General features: G+C 36.6%; 1 protein-coding gene across 1 annotated transcript; it reads right to left on the reverse strand.

Moving 5' to 3' along the window:
• Positions 1–1,130: 1,130 nt before the first annotated feature.
• LOC122057367 (60S ribosomal protein L22-2) lies at positions 1,131–3,714 on the reverse strand. The gene is made up of 3 exons (XM_042619438.1): positions 3,558–3,714; positions 3,189–3,437; positions 1,131–1,499 (listed from the first exon to the last, which is right to left on the reverse strand). The coding sequence occupies exons 2-3, from the start codon at positions 3,416–3,418 to the stop codon at positions 1,355–1,357; spliced, it is 375 nt and encodes a 124-aa protein (XP_042475372.1). The 5' UTR covers positions 3,419–3,437; positions 3,558–3,714; the 3' UTR covers positions 1,131–1,354.
• Positions 3,715–15,770: the final 12,056 nt, after the last annotated feature.

The raw sequence follows: 15,770 nt of genomic DNA on the forward strand, positions 1-15,770 counted from the left end.
AGAAATGATATAATTTATGAACCATAAGATCGATTTTAGATTCGTTAGTTTCGGTGTTGGTTATTTGGTTGCTCGAGAAGGAAATGACGCCAGGACTTGAGTTTGCATTATGGTTGTGGATCTCTCTAGGTTTCGGGATTATCCATTTGTGTTTGCTGAGATCAACCAATGTCATCTTCTTATATGGGATATATTTTTTTTAATTGTTTTCTCTTTTGCCCTAGTCGGCGACTTAACATTCAGATTGCTCCATTGCAATATAATGGTTTCGAGTTTGAATCGAAAAACAACTTGCAGAGTCCGGGTTATGCAGAATAATTGACACCTTGAACACCCCACGGCAAACACTCCCTCTAAAGGATACAGCGCCTCCCCAAGTAAGAAGAACATCCCACCCCAATTCTATTTTGCACTTCCCTCCCATCTCGGAAAAAATTTCGCTGCTGCCTGGATTGCAGCCAAGAGAATGGAATCCCAGGGGTAGGTTTGAAAATATCCACCTTGGGTGAATTTTTTTACCCCTACAGTAGCTGCAACCCAGGCAGCAGCCAAGTTTCAGTCTCCCATCTCTATCCCTCTCTGCATTTCATGGTATATATCCTCCTACGAATACAATATGGAGGCCACACAAGAGCAGATGAGTTTGGCACTCACTGCTACACGCCTATCTACACCCATACTGTTGTTGTTCACAAGTTCTCCCCACCTCTGCAATACCCCCTCTCCTGCATAACCAGTCACAATGATCGCCACCAAATTTCGGCAATCTGTGCAAGCGCAAGAAGCGTGAGATCCCAAATGTTTTATCAAAAATAAAGACGTGAGATCCAAAATGTTGATCAGTCGTGAGAAATCCACCGTTCAAGTGTCCAAATCGTGGCATCACAACACCCCCTGGTTCGGCCTTCATCAGTTATGATCCAGATCCTCCAGTTCCGATTTTTGAAATGCTATCAAGTATTATCAACACAAAGATGGGAAAAATGATGCAGTAATGACGACCATTGGATATTTAGGAAATGGTTTAAATAGGTACTAAAATTTAGGATCTTCTTGGGAAGGAGGAACAGCGAACACTGGAATGACATGGCAAAGTTAAATGTCCGAACAAAAGTATAGATCTCTTTCCATTTGACGCAACCTGCTGAAGAAATTTCAATTTATCTAACAAAAAACCAATAAGAATACCATGTAGTTATTTTAGTAACAAAATTTCAATGCAGCATCAGGTTCAAAAAGAACCAATAGAGAACCTTAAAACATAAATGGGAACTAGACTAAACAGGCTAAGAGCAATCCTCTAAAGTGAAGTTCAATAAACCAGAGGCATAATACAGGAGATGAAAAAGGATCTTTACTCTTCCTCGTCCCCCTCATTCTCAGCAATGTTGAAATACCGCAGTTCATAAACATTCCTATCCTTGTTGGAAGCAATCACTCGAAGCCAATCGCGGACATTGTGTTTCTTCAAGTATTTTTTGGTCAAGTACTTTAGATACCTGAAATCAAATGCAACGAGTCAGATCACATTTATCGCAATCCTAACAAATATTTCAAAGACCAGCCCTATAATGTAATTGAAATCTTGTCAAATAGATCAAACCATGGTATGACCACCAATCTCTCAAATAGTTTTCAATTCGAAATTAATTAGAGTAATTGTATAACATCATACTTGTGATTAAAGAACAGAGAAAAAGAAAACAAGATTCACATCCACTTAAGAGGAATCCACCAAGAGAATACATAAGAGGCAAGAAAGAGGGTGACAAAAAGGTAGAACGCTGTATTTTAGATACACTAGTACTATCTATGGATAAATTTGTGACTAGAAATAAAGAAAACAAGAGCACAGGAACTGCTACAGATATGTTCCTACAAATGCAATCAACTCAAAATTTTCTTTTTCGGGAAGGGGTGGGCAGAAAGGTTGTGCCATTGACCCATCTTAGCATTCACATCTCGGAAACAATTGATTTGCATGTAGCTTATTCTTCATTGCCCAACATTCGGGGCTATAATGAATGCCTTGGCTGCAAATTGCACAGGATGCTGCAAGCCTGCAAATCACACAGGATGCAAAGAAACCTCTCCAGTTCATCCACCCCACCTGATCATATGGTTAACATACTAAAAAAATTTACAGCGGTTAACGAACACTAAGACTAAGATAACAACGAAAAACCTATTAAAAAAAAAATAAGATAATAATGAAAAAACAAGTGCTCCGAGGAATCTCATGATCAGCAGTCTTAGCTTCTTCCTCATGTCTAACCATTTTTCTAAAAAAAGTCTTCACAAACTACGCTGCCAATCTAGTCATTATTGACATGTTCTAACCTAGTTTATCAGTCAAGTACTACAAAGACATTCATCTCTACGGAGGCAAAACCAACATAATGATTAAATTAGGCCACTATGGTAATCTCATGATCAGAAATCTCAACTACTACCTCATGTCTATTATTTCTATCGCCAAAACTGCTCTTTAAAACTTCTAATGAAGAACAATGAAGTATGGACCATTTGTCAGGCAATCTTGTATGTAACACAGGAAGCTAAACCATCAGCAAGATGCTACTGGTCATCTTTTTCTATGTGGGTGTATCATAAATACTGATCACCATGACAAAGAACCTAAAAGGGAATAGGTCTAGTGGGCCATTGAATCTTATGCTGGATGCCTTATAGGATAAGAATTTCAACGATCTACACTCATTAATTGGATGGTTTATGGACTTGAGAAATAAAGGATATCAAGAATTATGCTTTAAGTAATAGTCCAATAGAGTTGAGCTTGAGCAATACCATACAAAGTTTTAATCTAGGCTAGGGTTTGGCCTTGGTTTTGGAAGTTATCAAGCTGAAGTTTGCTTTGATCTGTTGAAACTGTACTCTAAATTCAGTTCCCAATATAACTCAATCATCCTGTTGATTCGCTCTGCTCCATTCATGTCTAACTGCGTTACCAATAAGGAATTTGCCAAGTTTAAACAACTAAGGGACTAGTTTCAAATATCAACCACTGGTCTTCACCATCAGCTAGTCCCAACAACTGTAATCCTAGAACATTCTAAAGCGAAAACAGGGTTTGCAGAAATGGTTTGGACTAGCACTTCTCTCTTTCAATTCCAAATAGAGAAAAGCAGCAACATCAAAATTATATAATACAAAAAAATCAGAAATACCGTTTAGAAAAGTTGCTGTCGGAGGTAACAGAGATCTTGGACTTTTCACGGGTGATAGTAACGGTGTCACCGAGAGCACCGGCCTTGCCGCCAACCTTAATCCTCTCTTGGAGGAACTTCTCAAGCGATGCAATCTCCATGATCTTATCCTCGACCGGCTTACCACAATCAATCGTGAAGGTTGCACCTTTCTTCTTTCCCTTCGGCACAGCTGCGCTTCCCCGAGTCATCTTCGTCCCTCAATCTGCTCTGCAATCCCCAAAAAAAACCAGAACAAAACCTAGTTAGCTTCGCAATTCATGACCAATATTTTGCAAAATGCTCTTCACATGAACACACCTAGATCTATCTCTCTCTCTTTCTACATACCAGTCCGATAATACGGGTTCGTCGCGGCTGCTAGGGGAGAGGAAGCACGGTAGCAATGCAGGATGAAGTTAACAGTGAAGATTAGGGTTTCTAGGGTTTTGTTTCTGAAGACGTTGTTAGTAAAAGTACGTGCTCCTTAGAATTTCACCGTTGGATCAGATAGGGGTTCACAAATCGTGCGTCTGATGATACAAACGGCTGAGATCTTTTATTTTAATGGGACACATGGTAGTGGAACATTGAATGTAATAAAACTGCGCGAGTTCTATCTTTGTTTTTTTTGTAAGATGATTGCATTAAAAGGGTACAGGATATCACAGTGTTGACAAGTCAATTTGGGCAAGAAAGAAAATATCAATCAACAATGATTTTTAGCCCAAAATTAACCATAGAATGAGCTACTGTATTGGCTGAACTACAAATATGTCTGAAAGAAACAAAAGAAAAAGAGGAAGCTAAGTGTATTATCTCCTTTTGATAACGTTTCAAGAAACGTGTTTCTGCCGTTTCTGTTTCCAGAAACAGCAAAAACGGAGTAAAAAGCGTTTGATAAAACTGTTCCGTTTCACTTATTTTCAGAAATAGAAAAAGAAATTTTTACTTATTTATGGTTCAAGAAACGACTTAGGGGAAACAAGTTCAACTTGTTTCGCCGTTTCTAGAAACGACTTGTGGCCATTCTTTCATTGGTTACTATCGACTTCTAAAAACATGACTTATCAAACACCTTCAATTCCGTTTCTGTTTCTAGAAACGGAAATTTATGTTTCTGCCGTTTTTTGAAACAGAAACGACAGAAACGTTATCAAATGGGCCCTAAGTGTATTATCTCCTCAGTAAGAGGAATGACTTCAACTGTTGGGCTCCTCTCCTTGATCCCCTTAATCACCTCTAAGTTGTTTGATTCGATAACAAGACGATCAATTATTGTTTTAATAGCAAGAAACATACCATTTTTAATTGATGTTGCCTCAAGCTACAAGATGTTGGTTGAATTATCAGAATAGATAGAACCTGCAATAAAGTTATCAGCATCATCTCTAATGACAATAGCGGTAGAACTTTGATTCTTTCTTGCAATAAAAGCAGCATCAATGTTAAGTTTAAAAGTACCATGATGTGGTTTTCCCATTTAGTTGGACTTGTTAAGCATTGTTTGGGTGATTTGCAATTCTGAAACGAAGAAGTTGCCGAGGCTTCTTCAAATTCTTTGAGATGAGAAAGGGCACACTCAACCACTTGTTGAAGAGATTCTTTGTTGCCTTTGAAGATGAAAGAGTTCCTTGATTTCCATAACTCCCAGCTAATAAAGGCCACAATAGAATCAATTTTGTCAAAATCATTCATTTGTTTGGACTTAAGAAACCACTGCTCAAGCCAATTAATGGAGCTTTCATGTATCATGACATTAAAATGAAGTGAAAGTGGGGAAGCAAACCATGCAGCTCTTGCAAATGGACATTGAATAATAAGATGCATGATGATCTCTTCTTCTTGTTGACATCTTGGACAATCATTCTCCATATTCTGTAGACGCTTCTTGAGGTTGCTTTTACATACAATAGCATTATGGCAACATCTTTAAAGAAAGTGCGAAGCTTTGGAGGGGCATTAATTCTCCACAATCTTTTTCAAAACTCCTTTGGCTTTCCACTATCATTAGTAGATGCACCTTGTAGCAACCTGTCATCATGAGATTTAAAGAGATGATAAGCTGATTTAATATTGAAGAAGTCATGCTTATTAGGGGCCCAAATCAACTTATCCTCTCTGGGTTGCATTGGAAGAGGAATTTGCAAAATCTGATGGGCTTCACGAGGAAGATAAATTTAATTGATAATATCAGAATTCCATGTACAATTTTGACCATCAATAAGGTCAGCAACCTTTTGTAAGGAGCAAAAAAGAGGTTTGAGACTTTGAATTATCCCATTAGGAAGCCCAGAAGCCCATCTATCTCCCCATATGTTGACACTTAGACCATTGCCAATTGATCAAGAAACTCCCCAAGAAAGAAGGGAACGTCCACATGTTATGCCTCTCCATGCCCAAGATGGATAATCATTAATGGATGCTTGAAAAAAATTTGTGTTAGGAAAGTAAAGACTCTTCATAACTTGGGTCCAAAGGGAGTTTTCATTAGTAATCAACCTCCATTCCAACTTGGCTAAATATGCAATGTTTTGAGCTACCAAGTCTTTGAAGCCAAGCCCACCATCATCATTGCTTTGAGTAAGCTTTTGTAGGGGTGTCAATCGGTTAGGCCGGGCCGGTCTCGATAGGGCGTAATCGGGTTTGACCACTTGGAAGCCTTGCACAACGCTTGTTTAAGTAAACGGGCCTAGCTTTGGGGGACATAGTACGGTTAATAATCAGGCCGATCGATCTCGGGCTTTAATCGGGCCATCTTAATCAGGCCTTAACGGAGCCTTAATCGGGCTATAGGCCTATTTAACTTTAAATGAGCTTTAAACGAGTCCTCTTTAAAATTGTTCCATTAAATATGCTTGAAGAAGAATACCAAAAAAATGAGGCAAATATGGGCATATTAAAGAAAAAGATCCAATAGTTAAAATGAATTAAGCCAAAGATGCGCAAAGTAACTAAATTACAAAAGTACTCGATCTTTAACCCACGAAACTCAAATCAAATAAAACTATGCCCACATAACCCAAGTTTAGTAAGTTCAAATCAATTAAATTATGTATAAAAAAGATGAATGTTCATATAACAATTACCAACATCTCAATTGTACATATCACATACCCTTAGGACTAAATACAAATAGTATTAAAAAAAAAATACAAGTAGTATTAAAGGGGTCTGGCTAGGTCGGGCTTAAAGGAGTCGGTTCAAATCGAGCTTATAAATGTGTCGGGCCAGTCGGGTGCCCTTCGGGCTAGGTGGCTACACCATGTACTACCTATTTATAAAACCCGACACATTTATTAGTCGGTCGGTCTAGGTTGGGCCATAAACGTGTACAAGTAATATTAAAGGGGTTTGACTAGGTCGGGCTTAAAGGAGTTGGTTCAAATCGAACTTATAAATGTGTCGGGCCAGACGGGTGCCCTTCGGGCTAGGTGGCTACACCATGTACTACCTATTTATAAAACTCGACACATTTATTAGTCGGTCGGTCTAGGTTGGGCCATAAACGTGTCAGGCTTGGTCGAGCCTACCGGTGCGGGCTTGTAATTGACCCCCCTAAGCTTTTGCCAACTTATCCAATGTGTCTTCTTAACTCCATTCTTGCCCCACCAAAATTTTGAGGTTGCACTTGAAATTAGGTGAATAATAGATTTTGGAAGCTTGAAGGCGCTCATGGCATAGCTGGGAATGGCTGTAATTACTAATTTAATTAAAATTTCATTTCCTGCAGACGATAGAAGTTTTTCCTTCCATCCATTCAACTTGCTGATAACCTTGTCCTTAATATCTGCAAAAATATTACATTTAGATTTGAAAAAATCACTAGGAAGACCCAAATACTTATTCTTCCCTTTAGCTTCACTACAAGGAAAGATTTGCATAATCTCCTCTTTCACCAAATGTGGGGTATTCTTGCTGAAGGTGAAAAAAAATTTATGCAAATTGATTGCTTGCCCTAAAGCTTTGCAATATTTTTCAATTATATGCTTCTAATTATGAAGTTGATTTCCTTGAATTCTCATGAAGAGGAGACTATCATCAGCAAAGAATATCCTTGAAATCATTGGACAATTTCTTTTCATTCGAATTCCTTCTATAGCTCCTTCATCAATGGCCTTAGATGTCATAAGAGCAAGCACATTCTTACAAATGAGGAATTCCCTGAGAAGGAATAATACTTCCTTTTGGGACATCATTTATCAAGATTGAATATCTCACAGTTGTTACACATTGCATGATAAGATGGACCCATCTTTCACAGAAACCCAGCTCCTTCAGAACATCTTGGAGAAAAGACCAATCCACTCGTTCAAAAGCTTTTCGCATATCTGTTTTAAGAGATGCAAATAGATTTTTTTCTTTCTTTTTTCGCCGAAGAAAATGAAAAACTTCATGGGTGATCAAGATATTATCAGTGATTGATCTTCCCTTAATAAAAGCACTTTGGGTTTGGTCTATAATGTCATTTAGAAGAGGCTTCAAGCGATTAGTGAGGATTTTGGATATCACCTTATAAGCCACATTGGTTAAGGCAATTGGAATTTACTCACTAATGGTTTCAGGAGACTTTCCCTTGGGATTAAAGTAACGTAAGTCTGATTCAAATGTTTCAAGAGAAATCCAGATATAAAAAAAGATCGAACCGCCTTAATTAAGTCATTTCCAATTATGTTCCAAAATTTATGGTAAAACATACCTGAAAGCCCATCTGGACCTGGAGATTTATTTGGATTGATTGAGAAAACCGTTTTCTGAATCTCCTCAGATGATGAGATCTCACATAGCCATGCATTAGTAGCATCATCTATTTTTGGCTGAATTAGACCTAGGACATCATTCATTTCTTGAGACGATTCAGCTTGATATAAATCATTGAAATACTTAATAATTTCCATTTCAATTTCTTTAGATTCTTTCGTCCATTGACCATTTACCTTTAGCCTCCAAATACTATTATTTGTCCTTCTTTGAATTTTTGTTGCATGGAAGAGGACAATATCTAGATCTCCAGCCGTTAGCCAATTAATTATAGATTTTTTATGCCATAGAAGTTCCTCTCTCTAAAGCATTTCATCCAAGTTTTTCCTAATTTCTTCTTCTTTTACATGATTAGTTGATGATGTCTTACCTTTTGAATCTCCTCAAGTTCTTGAAGAAGTTTCCTTTTTGAATCTTGAACATTACTTAATCGAGTCCGGTTCCATTGCTTCATAATAAATTGACATTCTTTAATTTTCTTGCTTAACTTGAACATTGCAGATCCCTGAATATCCAAACTCCATGCTTTTTGAACAGCTTCCTTACAAATGGGGTCTCTGATCCAAATTTGTTCAGATCGGAATGGTCGTCTGGCTTTTGTTCTTTTTTGGTGAGTGTCAAGCAGAATTGGTAAATGATCTAAACTCCACATAAGTAGATTAAATATTGCAGCTTCATCAAACAAATTCTCCAGTTACAATTGCTGAAAGCTCTATCCAGTCTTTCCATGACAAGATCTGCTCCATTCCTTCTATTTGTCCATGTGAATTTTGGACCAGAATAACCCAAGTCCATCCACCTACAAGCATCTACCACTTCCTTGAAGCGGCAAATGTCAGCATGGTTTTTAGATTGGCCATCTTGCTTCTCATGAGTAGCTAGAATGCCATTGAAATCACCCCAAACAAACAAAGGTTGATTCTTAGTTTCGTCTGAAATTCGTCTCAAATCAGTCCAAAATTTTTCTTTCTCATGTGAAGATGTTGGAGCATAAACACAAGTTAAACGCCAACCAGATTTTAATTCAGGAGTAGATAGATGAACATCAATGATATTTTTAGAAGCAAAGAGTACTATAATATCTACATTGTCTTGCCACTATAATTCAATTCCACCAGACCTACTTTCAGAAGGAACATAAATATAATGATTGAAACATAGTTTTCTCCTTGTTTTGTCAGAATACTCACTTGTATATTTAGTTTCAGCAAGAAAAACAAAACATAGCCTTTTTGGGTTAGCTAACTCTTTTTAAGGCACGAACTGTAGTCCTCGACAGTTCCAGCATAGGCCTATCATCTTGTTCAGTGGAGTTGCTCCCCGACAACCTCCGCGGTTTTCTCATTCTTAGAATCACTAGAACCATTTGAATTTGGTGTAACCGTGGCTTGATAAGCTTGAAGAGTTTCAGGACTAACATGGGAATATTGGATTGTGGTGGATATGGGTTCAGAGATACATGGCATATGAAATATATGGGCTTGGGCCCGGCCTTGAGCTGGGCTTAATGAATCAAAATGGAATAGCTTCCGAAGAGCCCTTTTAGATACAATATTTTGATCGAATAGATCTTCAACGTCATCACGAGCTCTCTTTTCTTTCCCACTACAAGTGGCTATGTCATCATTAACATTAACGTCCAGTTTGTGGGATTCAACCGTATGGCAAAAGTTCTCTTGGAGAGAGAGTTCTTCAACATCATCACGAGTAATATTCAACATGCCAGATGAAGAAGATTCTGGAGCTGTAGCTATTGTTTGTGTATTGGAACCCGATATTAGAAGATCTTCTTTGTTGTATCTAGTTAAAGATTGACAATTGGCAATGTCTGCGCATTGGTTGTCAGATAATAATTGCTTTTCATTTTGAAATTTGAGGCTACTCTATGAGCTTGAGGTGTAGATGGTTCTAGCGGTGGCTGAGAGGTGACTCAGTTGTCATGCCATCGTCTTTCAGCTTCGACCCTCTCTGTTCTTGTTCTTTGAATGAGTTAAGAGCAGCTGTGTAGATTCACCTCCAATGATGGGTTCCTCTAATAGTTTGTGACTCTTAGTTGAATTATTCATAGAGCATCCAGAAAGTAAAGAGGCTGCAAATACTGCCAACCTTTCATTTTCCATAAGATGAGCTTCATTGACATTTGGAGGCCTAGGTGGTGGTTTGAGTTGTTTCTCTATAGAATTGTTTGCTTTCAGACATTGACAACCTTCACCACAATATTTTGAATGGCTTTGGTTGGAATTGAAAAGGTAGGTAATTTTCCATACCTAAGTGTGATCCAAACACGAGAACCATTTTTAAGAGGAAGGGGCAAACCCATTCTCAGGGGATAATTGACATCGATTTTAGTGAAAACCTTCACAAATTTACCTTCCATCCACTGATCATTGGTATTCCTTCATGAAATTGTTGCTATAAATGGAGAAGCAAAATGTTCCACCAGTTTGATTCCCACATTAGTTGTAACATACCCAACAGGAAGGCCATGGAGTTAAATCCAAAAACATACCTTACTAAAAGGAAGTTGATCTACTAGTGTTGAAGGACTCTATTTTTCAATAATAACTAAGTTTCCAGAAACAGACCAAGGAGCTTCTTCCAATACATATGCCATATCCATTGGATCATTAAAACGACATAAGAGAGTGTTGTTGGTGATGAACTCGATATCAATTCCACCCAATCCTCCCCTAGAAAACTTCAACACTGATTTAATATGAGAGTATCTGAGAGGTTTCCTAAGAAGGATTTTAACTGCAATGGTCCTACTTGCAGGCTCTATCCGTGATGGATCAAGATCACTGTCATTCAATTGAAAGTCATCAAAATCAACCCTCAATAGCTGATTGGATTTTTCCTTAGGACTGGAAAAATCGTGGACAAACGGCAAATGTAATTAGGGGTGTCAAAACCTAGCCCAAATCGATAAATTCGATCGATAAAACCTGAATCAAACCAAATCGATCCTTATTGTATTAGTTTTGGACTGAAGTATGTTGCCGAACCGACCAATAACCAAATCGAAACCAAACCGAATGAAACCGATAAAAAATAAATGATTAAGAGATTATAAATTGGTGAATTGACCATCCATTTTTTACAATATGAGTGAGAAAAATTTTTATTGTAAGGGGAATTGTTACAAATCATTAAATATTAGGTTTTGAATAGAGAAATTGATTTGTAAATTGTAATAATGCTTTCGTTTATTCCTTTGTTCACTATAGAAAACTAGTTGGATAGTTAAATGAGTAATTGGATAATAGGGAGTTAAATGAATAATTGGATAATAGGGTTCATTTTGTGATTTCAATATTAGTTATCTTCTTAGTAATTTGTTATCCATTGGTTTCAGTATTAATTATATTTCCCTTACAATGATAAACTATGATTTAATCATAAATTTAAAGTGTTTTTTTCGTCAAATCTTGTCACTATAAGTTATGAATGTAAGATTCATTATGGTTCAAGCCCAATAATAAACCGATCTAAACCAGTATTAATCCGATATTGAAAAATCAAAATAAATCGAAACCAAATCGGACCAAAATCGAAACCGATTGAAAACCGAAGTTCCTTAACGGATTGGTTTTGGTTTCCCTCATTCCTAGATCGAAACCGACTCAATCCAATTGAAACCAAATTGATCCGTCCAATTGACATCCCTAGATGTAATGAAGAAGATTACAAGACAGATTACAAGAGAAATAAACAAAAGATGGCTAGATTTATGAAGCACTGATCAAGATTTGTAAATGCAGGGTGCAAAAGCACAGTAAAGGAAACACCAAACCCAGCTGGGGAAAATTTTCGAATTCCTCTCACCTCCTTTCGCTCATATTAAATGGGCATTATTAAAAAGTTAAGAGGTACTTTGGGGTTGGAGATCAATTTAAATTACCTAAGTCCCAACTAGTATATGTTCAACACACGTGGCCTAAAGACGACTCTTACAAACAACCCTTGTAACATGGTTCTAAAATAAGGAACGGAACAATCACTATCAATCAAGGATTTAAGGGATGGTATCGGTATCGGTATCGGTCTATGCTGAGACCGATCCGATATTGAACTAGATCGGATTGGATCGATTCTCAATTCTATCGATTTTTCCTTTGCTTTTTAAGTATTATTTTTTTTTATTATTTTATTCCTAAACTGATCCAGATATTCGATACCAGATTGATACTTGAAACCATGGTATCGATTGAATAAGACTGGAATTGGCCTTGACCGATTCTCAATTCTGACCTTTTTTTTTTTTTTTTTTTATCTTGTTTCTACATGTATGATTTTTCATTTATTGTTTGGGAGTTATGGCGGGAAAGAAATAACATAAGACATAGTGAAAGCTCTCATACTAATCATTTAAATACATAATAAACTTGGGGCATTCCAAGAATTGAACTCGGAACTTCTCGCACCCTAAGCGAGAATCATACCACTAGACCAAATGCCTTTGGTTTGTATTCTTAGGTAAAAGGCTCTCATGATGTAACTACATAATTGAAAGAATCAAATATTGGATTCATAAAATCATGTACCTTACTAATTTTTCTAAATCTCCTTATTTGAGAGATAATCTTATCATGCGGCTCTTTAAGTTAAACCCTCCAGTTAGTATGGTTAAAACTCCAATTCCTATCTATTGGTGCCCCTCCTTTTTATTATATTAAATTAAATGTGGATGGTGCTTGCAAGAGGAATCCGGGTATTAGTGGTGGGGGATGCATTATTAGAAACAACAACGGGAATGTACTGTCAACCTTTTCCATTTTTTATGGGATGTGTACAAATTCAGTGGCGAATATGAGAGCCTTTAGAGATGACTTGGTGTTGTGTAAGGATTTGGGCCTCTTTGATTTTTATATTTATTTTGACTCCTCCCTGATTGTGAAACTTATATCTAAAATATCATGTACCTCATGGAGTTACTGGTATTGGTTTCAGGAAGTAATAAACCTCTGCAATTCTCTAAGAGTTTATATCTCATTTCATTTCGAGAAAGCAACCGCGCAGCGGATTGGTTAACTAACTTTGCACGTGAATCTACTATAAATTCGATTTTCAACGGTGATAATGTTCTCTCATCTAATATTAATTATATCATTTGGGAGGATAAAAGCGGGATTACCAATATTTAGATTGTATTATTTTCTCTTTTGTAGGTTTTTCTTCTGGGTTTTATGAGTTCCAAAGTGATTTGTATCTTATGGGTTGGGGTAAGGCAAGTTATACATCTCATTTCATTTCGGGAAAGCAACCGCGCAACGGATTGATTAACTAACTTTGCACGTGAATCTACTATAAATTCGATTTTCAATGGTGATAATGTTCTCTCATCTAATATTAATTATATCATTTGGGAGGATAAAAGCAGGATTACCAATATTTAGATTGTATTATTTTCTCTTTTGTAGGTTTTTCTTCTGGGTTTTATGAGTGCCAAAGTGATTTGTATCTCATGGGTTGAGGTAAGGCAAGTTATACCCCCTTTGTTTCTTCATTATTTTGTTTCTCTTATTTAATAAAATATTTGGATAAAAAAAAATTATATAATTCAAGGGTAAAATCATAATAAAATTTTATTACTGCCGGGATTGCAGTTCCATACATGGAACTATGGCAGCACCTCAATAGAGTCGCGTATACAAAAAAAAAAAGAAAAAAGAACGTTGGAGTACATTTCCCCCATGATCTAAGCGGCCCTTATTCCGGCTCTGGCAAGGTTTTGTACAATGAACCAATCATCGTCTCTCACTCTAATCTCTGTTTGACTGATACCCTTTTGTCCTTCCATCTCGACTTGGACCACCTCGTCAACGATTTCATGTTTATGGGCTTCTTCAATTCCGCTTATGATGGTACACAGAACAGAGATTCACGGTGTCCAATGAAATTTTGATTAACGATTAGGAATCTCAGGCGTTGGAACATTTTACTTTATTTATCTCTCAAAACAAAAGGTAGTATAGGAATAAAATTTTGATTAACGATGAATGTAAATTCTAATATAAGAAATAAAAGATATTGTATACGTAATTCTATTGTGGTGTTGCAACTCATGCAGCAACGAAATATTATCCATAATAACAAACACGTATAAGGGAAATAAAAAGAGTGAGATTATTCTTCAAAGAAGGGTCATACATAGCATATAATTCAGTTTATTAACAGGGATTACAGACTACAACATTGTAATAAATAAAATATCAACTTATTTCGTGATACTTTGGAGTTTTCTCGAAGTCACACTTTGCAAAAGGATTTTTTTTGTAAACCTTTGGACAAGGAAATAACATTTTATTGAGATACTAGATATGCTTCTTTTATCATTTTTAGAAATTCATATCAAACACAACCAAGACAACCCATGTTCAAGTTAAATAGCTCTTAACAACACCAATGGGGTTGATAGTCTAGTGGTGAAAATACCTTTAATTCATCATCGTTCGAGTCGTTGTGGGTTCGAGTCTTGGTATATCCACTATCGTCCATCGGTCCTGTAGAAGCACTGCTTACCGTATAGAGGCTATGATCACTACCATGGAGTACCTTTTTATTGTTAATATTTTTGGTGTATCATTACTTTGGTTATTTTTGGAAAAAAAATCTTACCAAATTAAATATTAAGATTATACAAGGTAATTATCCCCTTGATTTGCATTGAATACACTTTTACGTGTGTGATATTTTTTATGTGGGACCCTATAGTATAAAATGAAAAAGTGTTTTCTCTCACATCATGGAGGTGTGAGGGGAAGGGATCAAGAAAACCGAGAAGAAAAAAAAAAAATCTTAAATTGATGGAACCCACCGAGACCTGAGGCCGACGCGTCGCACCCCTCCATATCAGTAGCAAATGCGTGTCTTCTTTCCTTTTGACCATTCCTATTTCCACAAGTGTTCTGGTTCAACAAATGAAGCAATCCATGGGACATTTGGCGAGACCAAGTGAGCCATCATAAAATACAGACTAGCAATTATTACGAATTTATGATTATATAATGGGACTTAAAGTAGGGCGTTATCTGGTCCATGGTTCTAAAGGTCTGACGGATCGGTCAGAATCAGTTAGTTCGGATTGGTGTCAGTCTTCATTGATCCTTGATCCTTGATCGATCTAATTTAGATTCACGGGTAATATTTAAGGGTAGAAACATAATAAAAAAATGATTTTTATCAAGCACCGATAATTAATGATTGGATGGTCCAATTGTAAGGTAGTGGTCCTACGACCGCCTAACCATTAACTAATCGTTTGTAGTCTGGTTAACCCGTTTAAGCATATTTTATCCAATAATTATCTGTTTGCAATCTATTTAAGGACGGTTTATAGTTCAATTAAGCAATTATCCCATATAAATCTTAATTATAGCTAAATTAATCGTAATTGAGCTTGATTATAAATCGGAAATTAAGTAATTAAAAATATAAAATCGTGTCTATGTTCTGACTTATGATGTCCGATTACATAAACGAGCAAGAATAACATATAGGGTGTCAATCGGTTGGGCCGGGTTTGGCGGGCCTATATCCTCGGACTATGATCTACCTATTTAAATAATGAGTCGATTTTGTTCAGTGTAGTGTCGGGCTTGATCGAGTTCTAGGCTTTAATAGGGCTTTTCTTAATCGAGCCAACAGAATAATGTACAAATGAGGCCTTAAACGGCTTTAAACGATCTTTACTTTTCTTAGATTTAAGATAATTTAATTTATTTTATTAAATTATCAACAATTTTGAAAATACATTACATTTAATTACATTCAATAATCGATAAAAATATCAATATATACCTT

Source organism: Macadamia integrifolia, chromosome 12 (genome assembly GCF_013358625.1).
Source record: "Macadamia integrifolia cultivar HAES 741 chromosome 12, SCU_Mint_v3, whole genome shotgun sequence".
Taxonomy (NCBI): domain Eukaryota; kingdom Viridiplantae; phylum Streptophyta; class Magnoliopsida; order Proteales; family Proteaceae; genus Macadamia; species Macadamia integrifolia.

Coding starts and splice junctions, on each gene's coding strand:
- LOC122057367 (XM_042619438.1), bottom strand. CDS start 3,418: ATGACTCGGGGAAGCGCAGCTGTGCCGAAGGGAAAGAAGAAAGGTGCA. Junction 1,500..3,188: donor GACAGCAACTTTTCTAAACG/GTATTTCTGATT, acceptor ATTTGATTTCAG/GTATCTAAAGTACTTGACCA.